This window comes from Salminus brasiliensis, chromosome 2, assembly GCF_030463535.1.
Source record: "Salminus brasiliensis chromosome 2, fSalBra1.hap2, whole genome shotgun sequence".
NCBI lineage: Eukaryota > Metazoa > Chordata > Actinopteri > Characiformes > Bryconidae > Salminus > Salminus brasiliensis.
Window position 1 is genome coordinate 44,252,488 of NC_132879.1, and position 22,665 is coordinate 44,275,152.

At 39.1% G+C, this 22,665-nt stretch overlaps 1 protein-coding gene across 1 annotated transcript in view; it reads left to right on the forward strand.

Moving 5' to 3' along the window:
• Window positions 1-22,665, forward strand: part of epyc (epiphycan) — a 23,996-nt gene continuing 1,331 nt past the window's right edge. The window contains exons 1-7 of the mRNA XM_072672886.1: window positions 1-236; window positions 5,429-5,609; window positions 15,955-16,147; window positions 18,168-18,284; window positions 19,728-19,886; window positions 20,025-20,227; window positions 21,771-21,866. Coding sequence (XP_072528987.1) covers window positions 5,433-5,609; window positions 15,955-16,147; window positions 18,168-18,284; window positions 19,728-19,886; window positions 20,025-20,227; window positions 21,771-21,866 — 945 coding nt within the window. The 5' untranslated portion in view covers window positions 1-236; window positions 5,429-5,432. The remainder of the gene's footprint in view (window positions 237-5,428; window positions 5,610-15,954; window positions 16,148-18,167; window positions 18,285-19,727; window positions 19,887-20,024; window positions 20,228-21,770; window positions 21,867-22,665) is intronic.

Below are 22,665 nucleotides of genomic sequence, written 5' to 3' on the forward strand. Positions count from 1 at the left end.
AGGTAGAGCACCCAGGGCTGGGAGTGCACGCGTACACACCCTCACACATACCCTCCCCACACACACATACACAGACACACACACACACCAAAACGCAACGATACACAAACACACGCATATACCCACACTCCTCTTCTCAAAGGTGCTGTGAGCGAGCCGTTACATTGGCCAGGCCCACGAGCCCTGTGCATGTCCACACCGAAGAGAAGGACCATTTGAGACAGCAACAGACAGAGGTAAGCTTTCCGTGAACTCCTTCATGCTAATAATTAGCTATATAGTTAGACTCTTACACACTTATGCACTGTTGTTATGTACTGTGCAACAGCTGTACTGTTATTAATGCATGCACTTGACTGACATTATCATACATCATGATGATTTATATGTAATATTTATATATGTATTATTATATTTTATAGTATTAATGTATGTGTGATATATATGTACTGTATATGTATATGTATGTATGTATATGTACTATATGTGTATGATATTTGCGTCATATTGTAGTGTATTGGTGATCATCGTATATATTTTATTTTAATTATTATTATGCTTATATATATATACTAATAATTTCTTTTAATTATACATTTTTTGTGGTGTTAAAGGTGTTAAAGGTTTGACCAAAAAGTGGCCTTTGGGGCGTTGGTTTGCACAATATATGAATTTTACCAGTTCTGTCCTGTCCATATGTTGTCAAATTATTGTTGGGTATTTGTTGAGCAAAGGATCGATGGTGGTACCACTGCTGGTGATGCTTGTTCTAGATAGCATTACTAAGAAGTACTAATGCTATGAGAGCATGAATCTGATGCATTGGTCTATATCATAAATTGCTAACCACTTGTCCATGTGGTCCAGACTAAGGTCACTTATACATTACACATGTTCATTCAATGAAGATTCCAAGCAGGAAGCAGCTAATCTATAATATTAATTGTGCAGCATTTTTGAAACTGCAAACTTGCAAATCTGCAGTATTGTAGGATAATTAAGCTCAATGAACGTTAAAAAAAAATCAATATTCTGTCACTAGGATAGAAATTGTCAAATGAATGAATATGTGGAATGCTTAACATGGAGCCAAGGAAAACATAAGGCCAGTCACTCATGGACCTGTGCACCAGTGCACACACACATACAGGTTGTGCACACTGCACACAGTGATGGGAGTGTATAAAAGCCCAGCTCTGTGTGAAGCATAGCCCCTCTTTCAGTATCTCCCTGCTGAGTTCGAAGTTGTCAGGCACTGGTCACAGAAAAGCCTCTCTGAGAAAGCTAATTTCTCTGTACAGGGGTGCACAGCAAGCGTATACTCCAAAAGTACACCCATCATTTTCAGGAGTGGTGCGCTGGTCCCAAATCCAGAAGACACATATTTATATATAAGCACTTTCTATAAACACACTTAACCCTAAAAACAGCCAAATCTAGAGGAACCTTACAGAAAGAAGTGTGTGTGTGTGTGTGTGTGTGTGTGTGTGTGTGCATGTCCATGCATGTGAATGTGTGTATGTGTGAATCCTGAATCCTGAGACTTTTTTTCTCTCAGTCGTAACTCACTGCCATCCTGTCCACAAACCCTGGTGGAATTTCGAGTGTAAGCGCTGAGACAGTTTGGGATATATGCTTATAAAGAAGCTCTGTCAGAGCTCTCTCTCTCTCTCTTGCCGGACTCTCTCCATCTCACCCTGAGGACCAGAACTTCTTCCACATCCACAGCATTTCGTTCTGTGCTCCTCGCTCCCTCCCTCATTCTTCTCACTCACTGCTTTCTTCTCAGCTCAGATGGCCCTCAAGGGAGCTTTACTTAGCTCTTCTTTCTCTCTTTCTCTCTCTCTCTCTCTCTCTCTCTCTCTCTCTCTCTCTCTTTCTCAAACCCTTCCTGCTGGTAATAGCAAACCATTTCTTTTTACATTTTTATTAAAAAAATACATTTGCAAAATTCTGCAATTAAAAAAAATATATATTATTTTTTTAGATGATGCAGAACAGAGCAGTCACTGTAATATGACAGAACTGGAATATAATCAAGTTTAGTGTACTACATAAACCATGGACGGATGTGTTAATCCCAATTACTGCCTCATATGCATGCTAGAGTAAAATGTGATGTTTATAGCTACCTACCAATCTACATAGCTGTCATCTGTCAATGCACAGTGTTCTTCAAGGAGGCTTTGATATGATAGCTATGGCAGAAAGATTGTACTACTAGCTCACATCGTATTAAAAGATTATTATATTGTTATCATTATATTTGGTATAGGGTATCGACTGATCGGAATTGAAAAAGCCGGATCGGTGCATCCCTACATATAATCTTGCATTTAACGTTTAACGGTTTCGTCCCATTCTATTTACCCAAAATGGCCAACTCAACCAGGCAGTCACATATGCTTTTCGGGATAACATAGAGATACATTTTATTGTCACGTTTCTAACTTTCCATTTAGATTGAAGTAAATGTCTGAAGAGCCACCCCACAGCAATATACTTTCAGACAGCAAAACCCTTTTATGACATTGATACCTACTGGATATAATAAACATTATACACTCTATTCAATGAGGGGAATATGGTCAAACAGAAAGTTTTAGCTGGCAAATTCATTGTGGAAATAAAGTGTACCATGCAGTTACAATTCCAAGTTCCCACTATAATCCATATGCTTTATAAAACACAGTGGAAAGAGTGTAAGGCAAGAGAAACTGTAAATATATATAATTTAGTGATCAATGTCATGGCATTCACTGTAAACTGTTTTATCACATTCTGTAAATATTTGACATAATTTTTCAGGCACTCTTATCCAGAGCCATCCAACAGTTAGTAAACATTATATTAGGAGTCTAGCCCATGGACACTTATGGGTATAGCAGTGGCAAAACTGCTACTACAACAGTGGTGGTTCTGGGAATTGAACTTCAGTCTCTCTCGTGGTAGAATGGCAGTCAGTACCAGGAGCAGATCCCCAGCCTTTTTTTGTGCAGGACATACAGAGCTTTCCTACACAAGTATTGCCCATAGAAAAGAACTCTCTGGAGCAGATGATAATTAACCTAATGCCAGTCGTGGGCTTGCAAAGTATAAAGCCCACCAGCATTGAGCTGTAAAGCAATGGAACTGTATTCTACCAATACATGTAGAATGCGTTAGGGTGTTGATCATTCAACATCCTGAACTCACTAATAGTCTAATCGCCAATTGCAATCAAATCTTCTGAGCAACTCTTTTTAATACCCTTGATTTCAGAAGCATCAATAAATGAACAGGTGTTCCAATACTTTTGGCCATATGACATATGAGTCTAAAGCCCATTTCAGATGGGATTAAATGCATGGGGTCATGGAGGGATCGGCTCCATCTGTGTTTTTTTCCTCCTGCCCTGAGAAAATTACATGCTGCCCAGTTTTTCAGCACATCTTCAGGGTTTACTTTGCATTGATCACTTCTACTCATCGCATTCAGTGTCGCATAGCTCACATATTCTAACTTGAGAAACGATGGAGGCCTTGGAAAAGTCTCTGAACCCTTTATTTGATCTGGATGGTAGAACTTGGTGTATTTGTTCTCCTTCTACACTGAACATTAGAAAGTGGAGAACCAGAAAGAACCAGTTTCCTCAGGCTGAATATAATGGCAGCCACAGGTTTAAAGCAGTATGTTGACATGTATGTAAACATTCAGTTGTCTGGAGTCAATTATCCGTAGCAATTCACTTATCTTGCGGCCCAATTTTTGGCACAAATGATTTTAGTTATGAATAATCTTTAAGCATATGTACTGTACATACATGAGCATTTGTTTATTATAACTGTGATCTAGCATATCAGAGTGCAGAAACCAGAAGCATTTCCGAAGAGCAGAAGTGTAATCTGTAGGCATTTTGTGGCCTGGGTAAAAAGAGTTCTCTCTGAGTAAAGTAAACACGATTTATTCTTACCTCTCTTTTCTTTTTCATTACTTTAGCACCTCTGTTCATTCCCATTTAGCACTGTGTAAAAAGCCTCAGGAAGTGAGCATCCATGAAGTTTAAGTCGTTTATTGTCTGTTTTTTACCCTCCAACCTATGAACTCTGCACTTCAAAACACAACAACGCTCTCATTGAGTGGATTCAGTAGCACAACTGGCTTAAATGGTGATTGCTTGGCTCCCATGATGGAATTTCAGGCTTTGGAAGCCAGGATGGCCTCATATTACAGCTCTTCTGGCTGTCGGCACCTTGTTAATGAGTATCAAAACGCTCCATCCTGACAAAAATACGCTCTGCCAACCAAGAACCAGAGAGCAATTGAAGATTTTGGAAATGAGCTAATGCACATAATGATGGGTGCTGTATTTATGGTGTGTTTTTGCTATCATGTTAAACAGCTCAATGGAATGTAAGTCCAAAAAGAGGCTCCTATTACCAGGAATCTTTTCTTATGCACTAAAGCAGCTGGCATTTGGTGAGCCCAAGCCCATGATTTTAGAGAGGCTTATTTAAGATGGCTTGCATCGTGGCCAAGTAAAGCAGCACAGCCAGAGTGTTTTAGAGAGGCAATGTCTCTCTCTGCCTTTGCTTGCATTTGGTAAGACACAGGTCACATAGTGCGACCTCATATACTGTAAACAAAAAACAATACATACTGCACTACAGTTTATTCTATGAAGACTTAAAGCAGTTTTATTATAATAATAGGATTATTATAATACAAATATTCATTGTGACTTCGGCATTGCTATATAGAAAGACATACAGACTGACTGGTTTTGTTTATTCAAGCGAAATGATTTGCTCCATACAAATGGATTTGATTTTTTACAGTTTTAGAAAAGCCCTTGACTGTATTAAACCTTTTCCATTCAGCCTGATCTCCTAGTAAAATCGTCCACATTGGTCATTTTGCTTACATTAAAAGGAAATGTCACCTCTAGCTGTGAAAAAAGGACTACAGACGACTCCTCTTTTAGAGTCGACTCAAAACATAGAATCGACTCACAACTGTATGTCAAGTCAATCAAACTCAACAACATTGTAACCAAGAAATACAAAAATATAAAGTTTAGTATAAAAATTACATTACGTTAATCTAATGTCATTTTAACCTAACCTTAATCTACACCTAAACCTAACCTTAATCTGCACCTTGATGTCAGCACTAATTTCTCTTTAATAAGCAACAAAAAAGCTCATTAACAGCAGGATTTTCCATCATCATCTCTCAGCATTAATTTTTCAGTTCTTCTTCAAGTACATGACGGACGGAGTGTTTATGTGTATTTTGCTCAAAAGCACAACCAGTGGACAATGAAACCAAATCGGTTAAAAATACTGGAACAATCAACCTATATGGGTGTTTCTGGACAACTATGTTATTTCTATTATGTGGAGGTTTTTCAAATATTATCTTTTTGTTTTGCATCTCACTCTCATAGGTGGATGATGAAGATGGTGCTATGCAGGTTGCTTTTGGGACTCCTGGTCCTGAATGTGGCATTGGCCTCTCCTCGAAGATTTGCCCGGCAAGTGGAACTAGACAACTATGACGTGGATGTGGATCTAGACAACTTCGACTTGGACAATGACCTTGACTATTACGGCATTGGTGAACCTCAGGTAGGAAAGTACCATGGGTTGTGGGGCAAGTCTGTTTCTGTCTTTTTTAGACCCCTGAGGTCATGAATCCTTTTGTAGTCATTTTGGGTTATATGCCCAGACAAGCCATTTTTGTCTATGGACAAAAAAAACAAAAATGGGTCACACCCCATGGTAAACAGAAAACTGATTTTACCTCCAAACTGTGAGTTTTGTACTGAACAGTGTAGTTCAGTCAGTACTTAGTAACACTCCTTTTGGCAAATATGACAGCTCGTAAATGTTTTCTGTAGCCAACTAAAAATCAATAAAAAAATTATTGTCTGAGGGATTTTCACCCATTCCAAAGGCTTTTTCTTTAATAATGCTTCGGTACTTTGATCAAAACCATTAGTTTGCACCTCTTAAGGTATTGTGGATTGTGTGTTTCATCTTTAGCTTTATTCTACCAGTGAAATGTTCCATGTGCCACTAGCTACAGAACAAGCATGTTTGAGCCACCCCTGTCCTGAACAGTTGGAGAGGTGTTCTTTTCATGACAATCTGCCCCCTTGTTTTCTAAACATACCATTGCTCATTGCTGCCAAAATTCATCACTCCACAGGACCTGTTTCCTGTTGCATCAGGCTTTTATATATATACATATATATATATATATATATATATATATATATATATATATATATATATATATATATGTTCTGTTGAAAATGTCTAATGCTGAATTTTGTGGAGAATAGAAAGGCTTTTCTGCTAATGACTCCTGTATTAAGGTTTTATTTGTGCAGGTGTCACTGCAGAAGATAACAGTGCACCACCACTCCACGGTCTGCTAAATGAAGATCTTCTGCAAGTCAAATAGGGGTTTTGATTGGCCTTTCAACCAATCATACAAGCAGTTCTCTGACTTAGAACAAAAATAATACAATACTCTTGCTTAACTATTCACCTCAACAGATATTTTGACCAGAGGTGTCCAAACTCTTGCATGCCACTGTAGCACCAAATGGAATTCTAAAACTTGTACAAGTCTAAAACCCATTTTGGTATAATATAAAGGATCCTTTTTCAAGAAAAATGTAATTCACCAGTTATATAGACAACTACCACCAAAGACAGTGTTTGTGTAGGGGAGGTTGCTAGCTCTACTATATGTGCAGGTATGTGCAGGTGTTAGCTTGCATGTAGCAATTTATCCATTTTGACCACTTCTGCACTTAGTACTTCAAATGTCACCGTGATATTCAGGAGAGAAAGTCATGCTGGATAAAATGTGGTAACCCTAGATTGTGACCAGAGGGATTTTCCAAAACATCACTGATTATTTCCATACACAAAAGCAGCTTAGGCTCGTGCTCAGCTACAAAACGACGACAAGTTCTCAAATGTCTGTCTCAAGTCTAGAGGTTATTACTATGTTGGAATATTTATTTTTATGTAACTTATTGTACTGCAAAGTCTTCCATCTTTTCCATTTTTTGCTACCTTTGGTTTTTTAAGATATACTATATGTCCAAATGTTTGAATGAATGCATTCAGCTACTTTAAGCTTCACCCATTGGTGACACAGATGTGCAAATGTACTCACACAACTTGTCTAGTTCCTGTAGAGAAGCATTGTCAATAGAATAGAACTCTCTCCGAAGCAGATAAACATGAACCTATTGTGTCTAATGCCATGCGTGAGCTGGGATGAGTTTGGGGATGAGGTGGGATGGTGCTTACCCAATATTCTGACCTCAGGAACACTCTTAAAGCTAAATGCAATCAACTTCAGTTTAATCCAAGAAACAATGAATGAGCAGATGTACCAATACTTTTACCCATATAGTGTATCTAATCATCTTGTTTTCTGTAGATTTTTTATTGATTTTAGTTGTGTGGGTTTTTTTTAAGCAATTGACTGAATTGACAGCACTGATAAAAAAAAGTCTAGTCATGGGTTTACTGTTGTAAAGGAAAAGAGGAAGAAAAACTTCATACACAAAGTTTCAGAAATTGAACTTAATGATGAGTATTCCTTTTAACATCTATCATGCAGTACCTGACTGTTCACCATAATGCACAAAGACGGGTTGCCAACTGGATACTTGCCTGAGACATGTAATAAATGTCTGTGCACCCTCATTATTATTAAGTAGCAGTCTAGGTTTCTAATAGATAGCTAGATCTCTACTGAACAACTGAGGACAGGTTGCAACCCAATGAACAGAGGTTGGAGTAATTCAGGTAATTCAGTGGGCAGTGAATCAGGCATACTGTTTAAGGCCATGGACCCTATTCTTGTTGACCTTGTTGAACTGATCTTACAGCTAGTTTTCATGTTGGACGTCTGATTTATATTTAAAGTAATGATTTACACGATTGTTCACATGCTGGTTGACCAAAGTTTGCTTCTTTAGTAAGAGAATAACACAAGAAATACAGGTTTTCAAACAAATGAAACAATGAATTGTGTTCAATCACAATATTATTGTGTAGTTACTTGAGTTATATATTCATTATCATATTCTAATCAAAGCAGTGTTATGTAGCTGTATATGCCTCTCATTATATCAAGAAATTCCATTCAGTGGTATATAAAAGATGAACATTCATACTCTGGGAAGTCTGATAATGTGAGTAAATGATTCCAACTCCTCCTCGGTTTTAGACTCTTGTTCTCAGTCAGCTCTTAATGGAAACTGTAGTTATCCCCACATTGTTGTTTTCTTTGTTGGTATGCTGCTTGTTGATTCATTCATATTCATCTCATGTGAGTAGTGTTTAGTTTAGCCTACCGAAGAAACTGCTTTAAAAGTCATTTAAAAGTTGAATTTGAACAAAAGGGCTACAATCACAGATGCTTTCACAGCAATATACAGCGTCTGAGCTGCAGAGCTTCAGCACAAGTGGTTAAACTATTACTGGGATTAATCATTTATCATGCTGACAGCCCTACGAGAAATGAAATAAATTGATATTGGGTGACATTGACTTCTATTGCTTATTAGCTTCCTTAGCCTTCATTAGCTCCAGTAAAAAACTTAAAAAAAAGAAAACTTTAGAAACATTTCCTGAATTTGTGAAGAATTTAGTAGCATAAATAACTGGGTTACTGGATGATATATGTCCAAGAAATACACTGAGCAAGGAGCTATGCCTCCTGATCTTATATTCTACTGCATGCACTATGTTATAGACATAACTTAGCAATATGAAGCAAATTAAAAGCTTTTTGTCTTCTCAGAACATCTAACTGAGCATTCTTCTGATGCCTTTTGTTGGTTTCATGACTTAAGCGTGCAAAAATGAAAGCACATAAAGCATAACAATGGAAACCTTTCTGTGAAATGTGAAGAATTTCTAATATGCAGAACAAATGCTTTACATGGGTTTTGAATTGGCCCACTGGATTTTCAGCTGGCAATGTAGAAGAAAGCTATATTTAGGAGCTGGTGTGTGTTTGTGAGGCACTATCATTGCAGAACATGCACAAGAATAATTAAACATGTACACTTGATGGCAGTGACAGGCCTGTAAATTGCACTTGTTTCCAACAACTCCAACAGTTCAATTTACAGTTATCACCATGATCTGACTATGGTGTTTTATATACACTATATGTCCAAACAAGAGCAGACACCTCTTCAAAATACAGTGAATTCAGCTACCATAAGATACATCCACAGACATCCAACTGCACACACACAGCTTGTATAATCACCATAGAATAGCATTCCCAATGAAATACAACTCTCTGGAGAAGCAGCACATGAATCTAAGGTTACCATCCCAAATATAAAGCCCTGGATTCTGGAACAGCGTATTCCCTGGAGAACTGCCAAATACATTTGGGATTAGCTTGAGTGGGGTATGTGATATAGAACTAATCATCCAACATCAGTACCATGTAGCAAGAACCATCGCTGCAAAGGCAGTTATTGCAGTGGATGGTGCACACATGGGATCTGGCACTGACAGCTTGGAGAGTTTGACCTGCAGGAGCTCTGAGTGGAGGGCCAGGTTTGCTGTATCATCAACAGAACTATTTGCAGCATAGGGCAAACTGCAGGGGGTCCAACAGAAGGTCTGTAATAGCTTTTAGATGGGCCAGGACCAGGCGTTCAATTACCTTCATTACTACAGAGCTCATGGCAAGCAGCTTGTAGTCACATAGTCCTGTAATGTTTACTGAGGTTTTTAGTGGCTGGGATGATGAAATTGAAGCATGGGGAATAGAGCAAAATTTCAGTGATTTGTTAAAAAGTATGTAAAAGTTGGTGCTTTTACATGTGCTGTTGGTGCTTTTTTGCAGGCTGTTTAAGCAGTTGCAGAGAGATTGAGGAAATTACACATTTTGGGGGCCTTGGGCAAGACTCCCAACACTACATCGGGCCACCCCAGTTATATTGATAACCTTGTAAGACAACCTGGAAAGAGTGTAAATACCTAGTTTGTGTCATGTAATAGGTAACAACACTGCCTTTCTTGTGGCAAACTTGGTTTTCATTACTACACTACACCAAAAAGAGCAAGGGCAATAGAGAAATAGGACAAGACCCCTAATACTACATTCGCCTACTTGTGTAACATGATTCCAATGTAAGTTGCTCTGGATAATGGGGTCAGCCAAATGTAATGAATGCAAATTTGAAGTTCTGTAACTGTAGCAAACTTGTTTAAAAGTCCTGAGTCTTTTACCAGAGGGCTATTGTTGAAAGAGGTGATGTCCAGGGTGAGAGGGGTCAGCTATAATCTTGTCAGCACTCTTCCTGACCGTACAATTATATACAGTCAGTCTTGAAGAATTGTTGATGTACATCCAATGATCCTGCCTTGTGGTGCTCCAGTGATCAGAGGGTCCAGGTGTCTAACGTGCTTTTGGAGTTGCACCAGATCTGGCCCTGACAGCTTGGACCTGACAGTTTGACCTGCAAGAGGTCTGGCACAATGGTGTTACAGGCCAAGCTGAAGTCCACAAACAGAACTCTAGGTTCTGGACTGTTGATTTACTGTAGCATGAAGTGCAGGGCCAAGTTTGCTACATCATCAACAGAACTGTTTATGCAAACTGCATGGGGTCCAACAGAGGGTCTGTAATAGCTTTTAGGTGGGCTAAATACTTTCATTACTACAGATACCATGGTAACCTGTAGTCTATGTTTATTGGGGTTTTTTTTGGTGGCTGGGATGATGGTCCCAGGGCGAGAATTTTGGAGCACAGGGAAAAGAGCAAAGTTTCAATGATTTGTTAATAATGTAGGTGAGAATTGGTGCTAATTTATCAAATATTACTAAGCTTTTTAACCAGTTACAGTTACATTTTGGTAAAATTACACATTTTGGGGGAGTCACTGTGACTTTTTATAAAATGTAAAACTAATGTAAAGCTCTTTTGGTGCTTGCCAGTAATGTTCTTCAGCTCAAACCAAGCTGGGAATGATCTGATTGGTCTGAAATGCAGGTTTGGATGGAAACTCTGAAACTGTCTTTTTTTAATACAACAAAGTCATCCAGTTTATTTTCTTTAGTACAGAGAAATTGAGGCCAAAACTATGTTTGACTGGGAGAGAGCGGGCTTGGATTTAAAACTAATCTTGAAGATGCCAGGAGACATAACTTGATCCTGATGTGAATGATATGTAGTCCAACCTTCAATTCAGTTCACTCCATACTCTGAAACAAAATACAGGCATAGACCTGCACCAGTTACTTGAGTTAAACTGATGTATGTCAATGAGGCATGTAGGTGAATGTGTGTGTGTGTGTGTGTGTGAGTCTGTATGTTTGTGCAATTGTAGATAAGAAATCTTAAGTCTCAGTTCTGCCCAGATGTTTGGAATGGAAAGGAGTCATAAAACTGGAACCTAAAGGCTAAAGGGGGGTTCTGACTGCAGGAATGTCTAGTGTGTGTGTGTGTGTGTGTGTGTTCAAGATGAGAGATCTTCTCTCTCTCTCTCCTCACTAACACTTGAAACATTGCACTAGGTTGCTTTAATATGTGTATTAAGTTCCTTAGAGCCTGTGGTAAAGGTGTTGTTACTTTTCACTACATCCAGCTTCCAGCAGCATAGAAGGACTGTTATGTGATATTTGTCTGTGAATTAGACACTATTAGTGTGCATGTCTAAAGAAAAGCTGCAAAAACGTAAGAAGTTTTTTGCTTTAGTTACATGACGTTTCTTTAAATAAAATATTTTTTTGAGACATTTGCACTTCTCTTGAAAATGCAGCAATATATTCAATGTAAAGTGACATTATGCAACTTATGTACATTGAAATAACACCTGAAAATACACTTGTAACAATGAAATGTCAGCTGTTATTAAAATAGTGTGTAATGCTGTGAGTCATATTTGTGGAAAGTCTTGTAATATTACTCTACTGCATCAGTTAACATGGTTATTTCTCTTGAGATGCCAGTTCTGTCTGTCTTAGCCTGTAAACAAATGCACATATACAGCTGTCCAAAGTGAGGAGCTCGTAGAGCCATTTGTATTTATAACATTACATTCCTCAACTGTAGGGGCAGGCCAGGAGCTGAAAGTACAAGTTTTTACATAATGCTGCTTTAAATACAGAACTGTGCAAATTGAATGCACTTGTGGCTTTGTGTAAAAAATAAACAGCATTAGCATTGTATTTGCATTTGTAGACTTAACGTTCAGTTTTCCAACTCAGTGTTTAAAGACTTGAGTTATGGCACAATGCATTTGTACGATTCCTATATTTACTTTCATAAAATAAATACATTAACAAATAACCAACCTTCCCACACATTAGTAATCACAGAAAGATTTTGAAGTGGGTGTTGTTGACAGTGTGAAACATATACTGTTCACTAGAAACTATAAAGTACACCACATCTCCAGCTAAATACTAAAGTAGCTGCCATCTTGATGCTGTAACGTTTTATTTCAATATGTCAAACCTCCATTTCATAGCTTATGATTTTGCGGAACTCATAATTTTAACAGAAGATAAATGTCATGTTTATACATAGAATGCATATATATATTAGCACAGCAGCCCTTTGTTGCAAAAACATTCTGCTATTCTGGAGTGCAATAAATATTTCAAATTTAATTTTCAAAGGTTCAATTTCCAGTGCTTTTGAGATGTGTTGTATGAACCAGGCAAAATACTAGTAGGCTGGCATTTTTGTTGGTAGCACTTGCTAATCTAATTTAACTAAAATTTTTACCTCTTCAATAAAAGACTCTTGACCTTTTTGACTATTTATTTTTTGTTGTATTATATTATATTTATATAATTATACATTTGTTTGATTATACATTTATATATAATTATAAAAATGTATACAATTATACATTTTTTTTCCCTTTTCAATTTAATTTGGTGCTTTTAATCACTCCATCTCTAGCACTAGCAATGCTCCAAACACTAGGAGGGTAAGGACTTGTTTCCTCTGATACAAGCAAAGGCAGCCACCGTCTCTTTTTAACTTTTAACTGTTGCCGATGTGGTTTTTCCAGGCATTCCCCATCATTCCCCATTTTCCCCATCACTTAATAGTGATGAAGAGAGAGAGCACCATCTGCCCACCCAGAGAAAGCAGGGCCAATTATGCTTTCTCAGACTCCGGCCACTGATGGCAAAGCGGAATGGCTTAGCATTCAAACGATAGGCAACCCCATGCCTATTGTGGTAGGGCATTAGACGGCTGAGCATGGACACTACTTTAGGGCATATACTGGAGGTCTTAACAAGGGGTCTCTTTTAGAGTGTTAATGATGTCGTGTTTGTTTTCATTCGCAGCCATTCAACGGCTCTTTCAATTCACCCCACTTTTCAGCTCAAATGACCTCTCATCTAAGCAAAGCTGTGACACTATTTACTCACTTTTTAACTAATCAAAAGGTTTTGATTTCCCAGAAGGAACACTTTTTTTGACATTCTATGCCATTAGTGTGTACAATATAGCCTATTTGTCTTACCAAAATAACATAAAATGTTAAAAAGGGCTAAACATGTTTCCTTTCATCTGCACATGTGCAAGCAGCTCCTTGTTGCAGCCTGTCTTTGGCCTAAAATTTTAACCTCAACAAGCCTAACCACTTATGAACACTTTTTCCTTAAACCAAAACACTGACAAAGTCCTGACTCATACTGACCAAGTGCATTGTTCATGCAGTGCTCACAACTTTGTGAAGACCTCAGCGAAAAAAAAACTTGGTTAGCCTCAGTGAATTTCATTCAGGTCCCTATCTACCCTACAGATTATATTAGATTACACATAATCAGTTAACACCCATATATGTGTTGGCCCTGACATGTTGGACTTTTTTAGCCTGCCTTTCTGCTCCTCGTTTCCCCTCGGCTATGTGCGTGTTTGCTTTGGAGGGGGGACTGGTGGTCAGGAGGTGGGGGTACAGCAAGCATACACTGTGCAGGCCTTCTCAAAGGTTGTCCTTGTTGTCTCTCAAAATGTTTCGATGTCAGTAAACCTGAGCAACAGTTATTCCTTTAAAACCGCTCATTAGCAGGACTGACACTTAACCTTGACCAGTGTATGTGTAATGTGGTTGCTAGTTACGGTCTTCTGAATATTATTAATGGGGATTTTATTTCTGGTAGTTTCTTCGCAGTCTGTTCGATGGGTTAAAGTTGTTGAGAAATGAATGAACTGTTCCTCTGTACAGCTGAAGCCTGTTGGAAAAGAGGCAGGAATAGGGATTTTTCTGCTACCATGTATGTCTTGGTTCCACAAGGACCATTCACATCATGACGACAGAATCAGCTTTTTGAGTGCTTTTTGAGACAGTCTGCACATACCAGGAACAGAGTGTGGTTTCATGGCGCCACTCTCTGGTTTGTGGTGGAACTGCTGGGCAATATTTTCTGATAGAAATGAGAGTCAGGTTACCGCTTTGCCCAGGTCTGAGGTCCATCACCCCTTTGCAGCAATGTAGTTTCCCTCCTATTATTTTTACATAATGCTTCATATATGTGGTTGATTGTTTGACTTTTAAAGCTGACGTTATCGATATCTTCAGTTGGCGAAGAAAATGCCCAACCATACCAGCCATTATATGTCTCAGACCTGTAAGTAATTACCAGGTGTGAGAGTTGGAAAGAGTACTTGATGGAAATGGATCAAATACTTGGTAATTCAGATGACAGGGTGGTTGGGCAGATGACTAAATAACACCCCTCCCAAGTCAGTCTAGTAACCATTAGAAGTGTGAATGTGTTCCTAAGGTTGTTCTTATTCAAGACAGCTAGACCTTTCAGTTGTAAAAGTGGCCATTATGTCTAAGGAGTGTTGAAGCACCAATGTGGATTTGCCAAAGAAGAAAAAAGCCAACCCAGAGCATTTTTTATGCATGAAATCATATATATTTATGATTTCATGCATAAACAATGGCTCAGGGTTGGCTTTATATATATAATCAAAGGAGAACTCTACATTTTGGACTCTAGGGAATGATTCCTGCTTTTCCTCTCATATTGGGGTGAGACTGTCTTACCTCAAGATTCCTTGATCAATGCAAATGTTATCATGTCAGATTTGAGACTTCATTTGATGAATCACAGCATGGGCATGTAAACCCATATATGAACATATGGTCATGTCAGATTTGGGACTTATGAATCACAGCATGGGCATGTTAACCCATATATGTGCATATGACCATTACAGGAATGAGATGCCCTGGAATTTATTAACCCAGTGTTTTTAAACCCTGGTCCAACAGACGCCCTACCCTGCACATGTTAGTGGACTCCGGGCTTTACCTTACTCCTGTAACTCTGAAAGGTTAATGAGCTGATTAGTGGAATCAGGTGTGTTGGGAGCAGGTAAAGCACTAAAATGTGCAGGGCTCAATGCCTCCAGGAACTGTTATGTCATGTTTCCTCTTTCTCTTAAAATGATGACTGCCAATGAGCTAGCTGACACTAGTTGCATTTACTAGTTCAGTTGAATTCAACTTAACATAATCTCCAATCAGCTTCACTTCAACTTTTAATGGAAGTTAATGTAAAAATAGCTTATTTTATTAGTCCTTTTAGACCATTACTATTGGTCCATTCGTCGTGAATTTTGACTCAGTGTGAAGCACAACTTTTTTTACATTCTCAGATTTTACTCAGATTTTACATTCCACAGTGAAAAACAGCAAAAATGGATAAAAGGTGTTTTGCATGACAGCAGCAATATCTTACTGTTGCAAACCAAATTGTGTATGGTTCAACATCTGTGTGATTATTCATTCTGGTGATACAAATCTAAGCCAGTAATTATTTCCTTCTGTCTGTCAAAACATTACTGTGGCTGCTGTTCTCAATCTAAAGTTCAAGAAAGTGTTCAACACAAGGAATTTTAACAGAGGCAGTGCACTTACCTCCACATTCCCTGCAGATAGAGATTGGCACTTTGGCCCCAGATGAGGACAATTACCCTGCACCAGGAGCCTCATTGGAGGAGGAGGAAGAAGAAGAGCAGCAAAGGGAAAAAGAAAGGCAGAACAAGAAGAAAATACCCACAAAACCACAGCTTATCCCATCAGGCTCTGGGGAGCCAGGAGTTTTGATGGGTCCTGACACCCAGGGAGGTCTGTACCACACACACATGCACCCACAATCTTCCTGAACATTAATGTTAACCTCCTAGCACTTACCACAATTTAAAGTTATCATTCCATTTAACTGCCAATTTGGTTAAATGTGTTTTATCATTCTGTAATGCTTTCTCACTACCATCACCAACTGCATCTTTTCCATCACATCTAACTCTCATTTAATTATTGTCCATGCTGTTCTAATCAGTCTCTTAACACCTAATCTTGTCTCTAACAAGAGGAGGAGCTTCGTCTGACACCCATTGACATCGTTCATGTTTCTGGAGACGCTTTGGGTTCTGGGGACAGCTCTGGAGGTTCTGGAGCTTCGGGGCCTTCTGGAGAGGCCCTTGTTTCTGGACTATCTGGTTTTGGGGATCCTCTAGGTTCTGGAGGCTCTGGGGACTTAAGTTCTGGAGGCTCTACAGATGTTACTTCTGGAGCCTCTGGGTACATTGGTTCTGAAAGCTCTGGAAACATTGTTTCTGAAATCTCTGGGGACATTGGTTCTGGAGGCCCCTCAGACCTTGTTTCTGGTGCTTCTGGGGACATTGGTTCTGGAGTTCCTGAAGACCTTGTTTCTGGAGCTTCTGGAGTCTCTGGGGACTTTGTTTCAGGTGTCTCTGGAGACATTGTTACTGTCTCTGGAGACTTTGTTTCTGGAGTTTCAGGGGACTTTGTTTCTGGAGTTTCAGGGGACTTTGTTTCTGGAGTCTCAGGGGACTTTGTTTCGGAAGTCTCAGGGGACTTAATTTCAGGAGTCTCAGGGGACTTCGTTTCGGGAGTCTCAGGGGACTTTGTTTCGGGAGTCTCAGGGGAGCTTGGTTCTGGACCCTCTGGGGGTTCTGGGTTAGAGATAACACTCATCCCTGACACAGGTCAGTACTAACCATTTTAATAGATTTGTTTTGATGCCTAAAATTGTAGGTTCAGTTGAATAGAATATAATGCATTCTATTATTAAGTGTTTTGTCTGCTTTGGGAGCAGTTATTGGTACATAGAGATTGAGGTTTCTTCTAGGCATTTCAGTAGGTGATTTTACCATAAACAATATATACCTAGTAATCATTCTTCGTTACAAGCATTGCAATCATGGTATTAACCACCTCTTCTGTTGGGGATGTTAACTTCTCGTTTACTGAATCGGCTTGTTTTTAACAAGGGGAGGAGCTATCCCTGACACCTACCATTGTTCCAGAAGAAGCCCTTGGGGCTTCTGGGGAGTCTGGGGCTCCTGAGGAGTCTGGGGCTCCTGAGGAGTCTGGTCTTCCTGAGGTGTCTGGTCTTCCTGAGGAGTCTGGTCAACCTGAGGTGTCTGGTCTTCCCGAGGAGTCTGGTCTTCCTGATGTGTCTGGTCTTCCAGAGGAGTCTGGTCTCCCTGAGGTGTCTGGTCTTCCTGAAGAGTCTGGTCAACCTGAGGTGTCTGGTCTTCCTGAGGAGTCTGGTCTTCCTGAGGAGTCTGGGGAACCTGAGGTGTCTGGTCTTCCTGAGGAGTCTGGTCTTCCTGAGGAGTCTCATCTTCCTGAGGTGCCTGTGATTCCTGAGGAGTCTGGAATTCCAGAGGAGTCTGTTATTCCTTTGGAACCTGTGAGTCCTACTGAGCCTGGGGCTCCTGATGAATATGAGGAACCAGTGGTAATAATTCCTGACCTGGAGAAAGGTCAGTACTTTGACTGCCCAGCAAAGCACTATTTTGAACTAGTTAGTAAATATAGTCCAGGTTGGTTTTCTGCCAAATCTAGCATACCTTGTGTCATTGTACTCATCATAAAATCCATGTTTGTGTTCTATTTCACTTCATTAATGCTAACACATTTACTGTAAAGTATATCACACTGATATATGAAGTTTCCTCATTCTCACAAAGCTATATATGTCATTTAACTGGCTGATATTGGTTAAATGTCTTTTCATTTGCCTTCAACTCAACATCATCACTACTCACTTACCTGATCTCTTTGTCCAACCATGTGCTAATCCATCTCCTAACACCCTAATGTTGTGTCTAACAAGAGGAGGAGCTGCTTCCCACCCCCCAGCCCACCCCCCAGGAGGGGGCTGGGGAAATAGTAGAGTCAGGGGAGTCTGGGCTACCTGACACTGACCTTGAAACTGAAACTGAAACACAAGGTCAGTACTCTTCAGATCTATTTTCTTGTTGAGGACATCTCAAACAAACACATTATTACATTATATTTCATGTATCTGAATGAAAACATGTTACTTAACAGAAATAAGCTACTGTGTTATTTACATGTGGTGACAGCTGGTGTTTATGATGGCTACTATAGCTAAGTTAGTCATTTGTATTAGGAAAAAGATGGAATCCACAAACTACACTTTGCCAGTTTTCTATATCTTAACACAGACTGTGTATTCCATAAAATTGTACAGTGTACAGCATAAATCAGACAGACAATATTTCTAACAACAGTTACTTGAGCGTCAAATGATGACTGATGAGGAGTAGAACAAGGTTTCCTGATCAGATTAATCCAGGTACCATCTTCATTATGCTAATGCAATGAAATTCTGGGGGGATTTTTAGATAGAACATCTAAAATGTTAATCTAATAAAATCTGTGACATATACTGCTGTTGATTATCCTTAGTGGATATGCAGTTTAGTCATACTTGGTGGAGAGTTCTAGCATTATAATCCACTATCACATACGGTATGTATTGCTACCAAATGGTTCCAGGATATTGACAGTTTTCCAGTTTTCATTTCTTCAGTAATTTGCACAGTCTCAAAATCAGCAGGCCAATTTCCAATTGCATTGTGTATCCTGCATCTTGTAGAGTCCACACCTAAGTAAATTCATCTAGAAAACAAAGATGCTGAAACCTGTTCCTAGATACTAAATTGGCAACTCTATGTAAATATACCCTACATGGAAGTAAAGTCCCAAAAGAATTGGGACACTTCTTAATCATAAAATTCAGGTGTTTCATTCAGTCCCATTGTCAAAGATGTTTAAAATCAAGCACCCAACCATGCAGTCTGCCCTTACAACCATTAGTGAAAGAATGGGTTGTTCTAAGGAGCTCACTAAATTCCAGAGTGATATTGTAATAGAATGCCACCATTGCAACAAGTGAGTTTGTGAAATTTCTTCCATCCTAGATATTCCACGATCAGTGGTGAGTGGTATTATTGAAAAGTGACATCATTTAGCAACAGCAACTTAGCCACAAAGTGGCAGACCATGTAATGTTACAGAGCGAGGTTCCCAAGTTCTGAGGTGCATAGCGTATAGAAGTCGCCAACACTTCAGATTTGCTGTTAGAGCTGTAGGTGTCTCAATACTGTAATACAATCATGTCAGTATAGTGTAAATACACCAGTAACTACTGTGTTCCTGATTTCTGTAAATGCATTATGTAAAGTGTGCATTATCAATTAGTATGAATGTAACAGAAAGTGTTCATGTGAAATATTAATTAAAACATGAGGTTTGTCCAACACATTTTTAAATAAAGTCCTTGAAAATACTCAGTACTACAAATGATTTAACGCATATTTATGTGTCTTTGTCACCGGTGTGGGTCATGTTCTGGTTGGGTGATAAGGTATGCCAACATGTCTGCTCTGTACCTGCCTGGGAGGATCTGTGTACTGCGATGATGTGAAGCTGGTGCACGTGCCACCTCTCCCCAAAGATACCACTCACTTCTATGCCCGCTACAACAAGATAGCCAAGATCAACAAATCGGATTTTGCCAACATGAGTATGTGTTCCTTAAAACAGTTTTCAGTTATTTAGAAACTTTTACACTAAATAAGGTACATTTAGACTGCCAATAAGTTACTTGTTAATTAATTAATTCATTTTTCCAAATCTTGCATTTTTACTCTGCATCATTAAGACAAATTGAAGAGGATCGATTTGACAAACAATGCCATCTCCAAGATCGACGATGGTGCACTCTTTGGTCTGCCTGCATTGGAGGAGCTCATAATAAGGGAAAACAAGGTGGCACAACTCCCGGCTCTGCCACCCACCATGACCCTTGTGGATGCCAGTCACAACAAATTGGGCAGTACTGGCATCCAGAATGAAGCCTTCAAGGTGAGTGGGTTTGTATGAGTGGGTGCACTCTGTGGGATACTTTAACTGCAAATGGTTTTGAGTTTGCTCTGCGCAGAATGTGGTTGATTTGAAACTGTCCCTGTCAAATCATACAACCAGTTAATGGAATTCTCCCCTCAAATATATAAGCAAACCATGTATGAGGTAAATAAGCCCTACTGTGCGGCCAGTGAAAAATGTAATATATACTTCAAATTTGGACTTATGCCATTGCCATTATGACATTTAGGATCTCAATAATTAATGTCGTCAACGTCTCTAGAACAGGGGTGTTGGAACTTCTCTAGTCATGGAGTGTTGGTGTTCCTCACATTGCAATGATTTCTTTGCTCAAACATACCTGATACAACAAGTTAATTACTAAACTACTCAGTGGCTGTTCTAAGAGGACAAATCTCTGTCATGTATTTCCAATTTTCACCTTACATTTCTGCTGAAAAGCAATAAAAAACAAATATTAAGCATTTTGAACGAATTCAAATTGCGGTCACGGAACTTGTATGTTTTTCCATTTCTTTACAAAAATCAATTATAATGAGAAACATTCTGCCATTTTCGTGGTGCTATTTTTTCTATACGAAGCAGTATATGAAGGATCCTTTACTTTGGAACATACTTCTATGACATAGTGGCCAAGAAATGCAGCCTACCTCGGCTGTAGATTAGGCTTTGGAAGGCAGCTATTGTGTCACATACATCTTGCTGCCTGTATTATGAATTGTCCAGTCATGGCATTGTAATAATCCCTTATCCACCACAAAATACTCCCTACTTTTTATGGAATTAGTTGAAGGCATTTAATCCAGAGATTTGTGTATTATGTGATTCTTTAACAGGTTTTTTAAAATTAAAATTGCCTTGTTAACATGTTAGGTAATGTTTTGGGGGGTTTCCACAAAAAAAGAGGACACAGGTCCCTTCAAACACATGTAGAACAGTCATTGAACACCAGGGTATTAAATACAGCTTCTAGATCTGAGCAGTTCTCTTTCACTGCCAGTGTATGCAAGCCATAAAATGAATTAATATTAATATTAGTAATATCGATAGACATCTATACTACCAGTCAAAAGTTTTAGAACATCATAATTTTCCAGTTGTTCGACATTTAAGCACTTTAAGTCCAGTGATCAAACCTGAAATCATTCAAAGTTCAGTGTCCTGGCAAAGGTAAGCAGGAAAATGCCATTGCTTTTGAGGGAATCAAATGAACTAAAGACTAATGTAAGGAAAGTAAATTAAGCTTTGAAAATTGCTGCATACAATTTACAATTTTTGCACTTTCTACAGCGGAATTTAGACAACATGGCAGATCTGATTGCTATCATAATGCAGAGAGACCATTATAACTCTTATAAGTGGAGCTGCAGGTTTGACAAGTGGAGTGGCAGTAAGAATAAGAAAATAATAAGAAAAGGGTTTGGGTTTGTTCTAAAACTTTTGACTGGTACTGTACATTTGTAGCATTCTGGGGCTTCTAGGATTCATATCTGCTTGTAATCATCTTGCTTTTGCCTTTTAGGACATGACTCAGCTGCTGTATCTGTACTTGACGGACAACAACATTGACCACATCCCTGTTCCTTTGCCGGACAGTCTGCGTTCTCTGCACCTACAGGTACCTGTACTCCCACCTCACTGCTGCCACCTTGTGGACAACTGCCGCAGTTGCCAGTTTACAGTCAGACACTCACCACAGCAGACCACTATTAAGAGTGATGTAGAGGCTACAACACGTGCCAAAGGGCCTTCAGTACTACATTAATATGCTAGTCAGTCATGAAAAATGTTTAAAGCTATTTATCTCAGCAGTAAGCGAGCTTGGGCTTGTACAAACACAAGTGAAGTAGTCAGAATGTTGCTGTCCTTCAGAAAAGGTAGTGATGTATTGATTAGAGGAGTACAGTTAGAAGGACACAGGTTGGGTTGATGACTTCTCTGTGAACTTCAGCCACTGTATGGATTTGTTCAGTTCCACCAGCAGCTCACCTGACTTACTTTAATGAAGGACTGATTAGAATAACTAGGTGGTGGATGGCAACTGTAAGTACTGGCCTTCTTTGAGAAGAGGTCTGGACATTGTAAAGCTACCACACTCTCACACACACATCACAATGCACTATTTTTTTGTATTTATTTCAACGTTAAAAACACTTTCTGCTCAGATCAGTAGCCTTACACAACATATCCCTAGATGCCTTCTCCACAGTACTGATTACCCCAAGCCACTAACGATTGCATAGGCTCAGCACATTTTAGTATCTTCAACTCAATAAGGGCTTGTTAATGATCTAAACAGTTGAACAAGGTGTTTCAATAAGAAAAAATGGCTGTGCTTGGCACAGGTACTTTAGGGCTTGTGACACTGGCCTTGTCCAGTTTTGTAAGCATAATTTAATAGCAAGAGTCTGACCTTT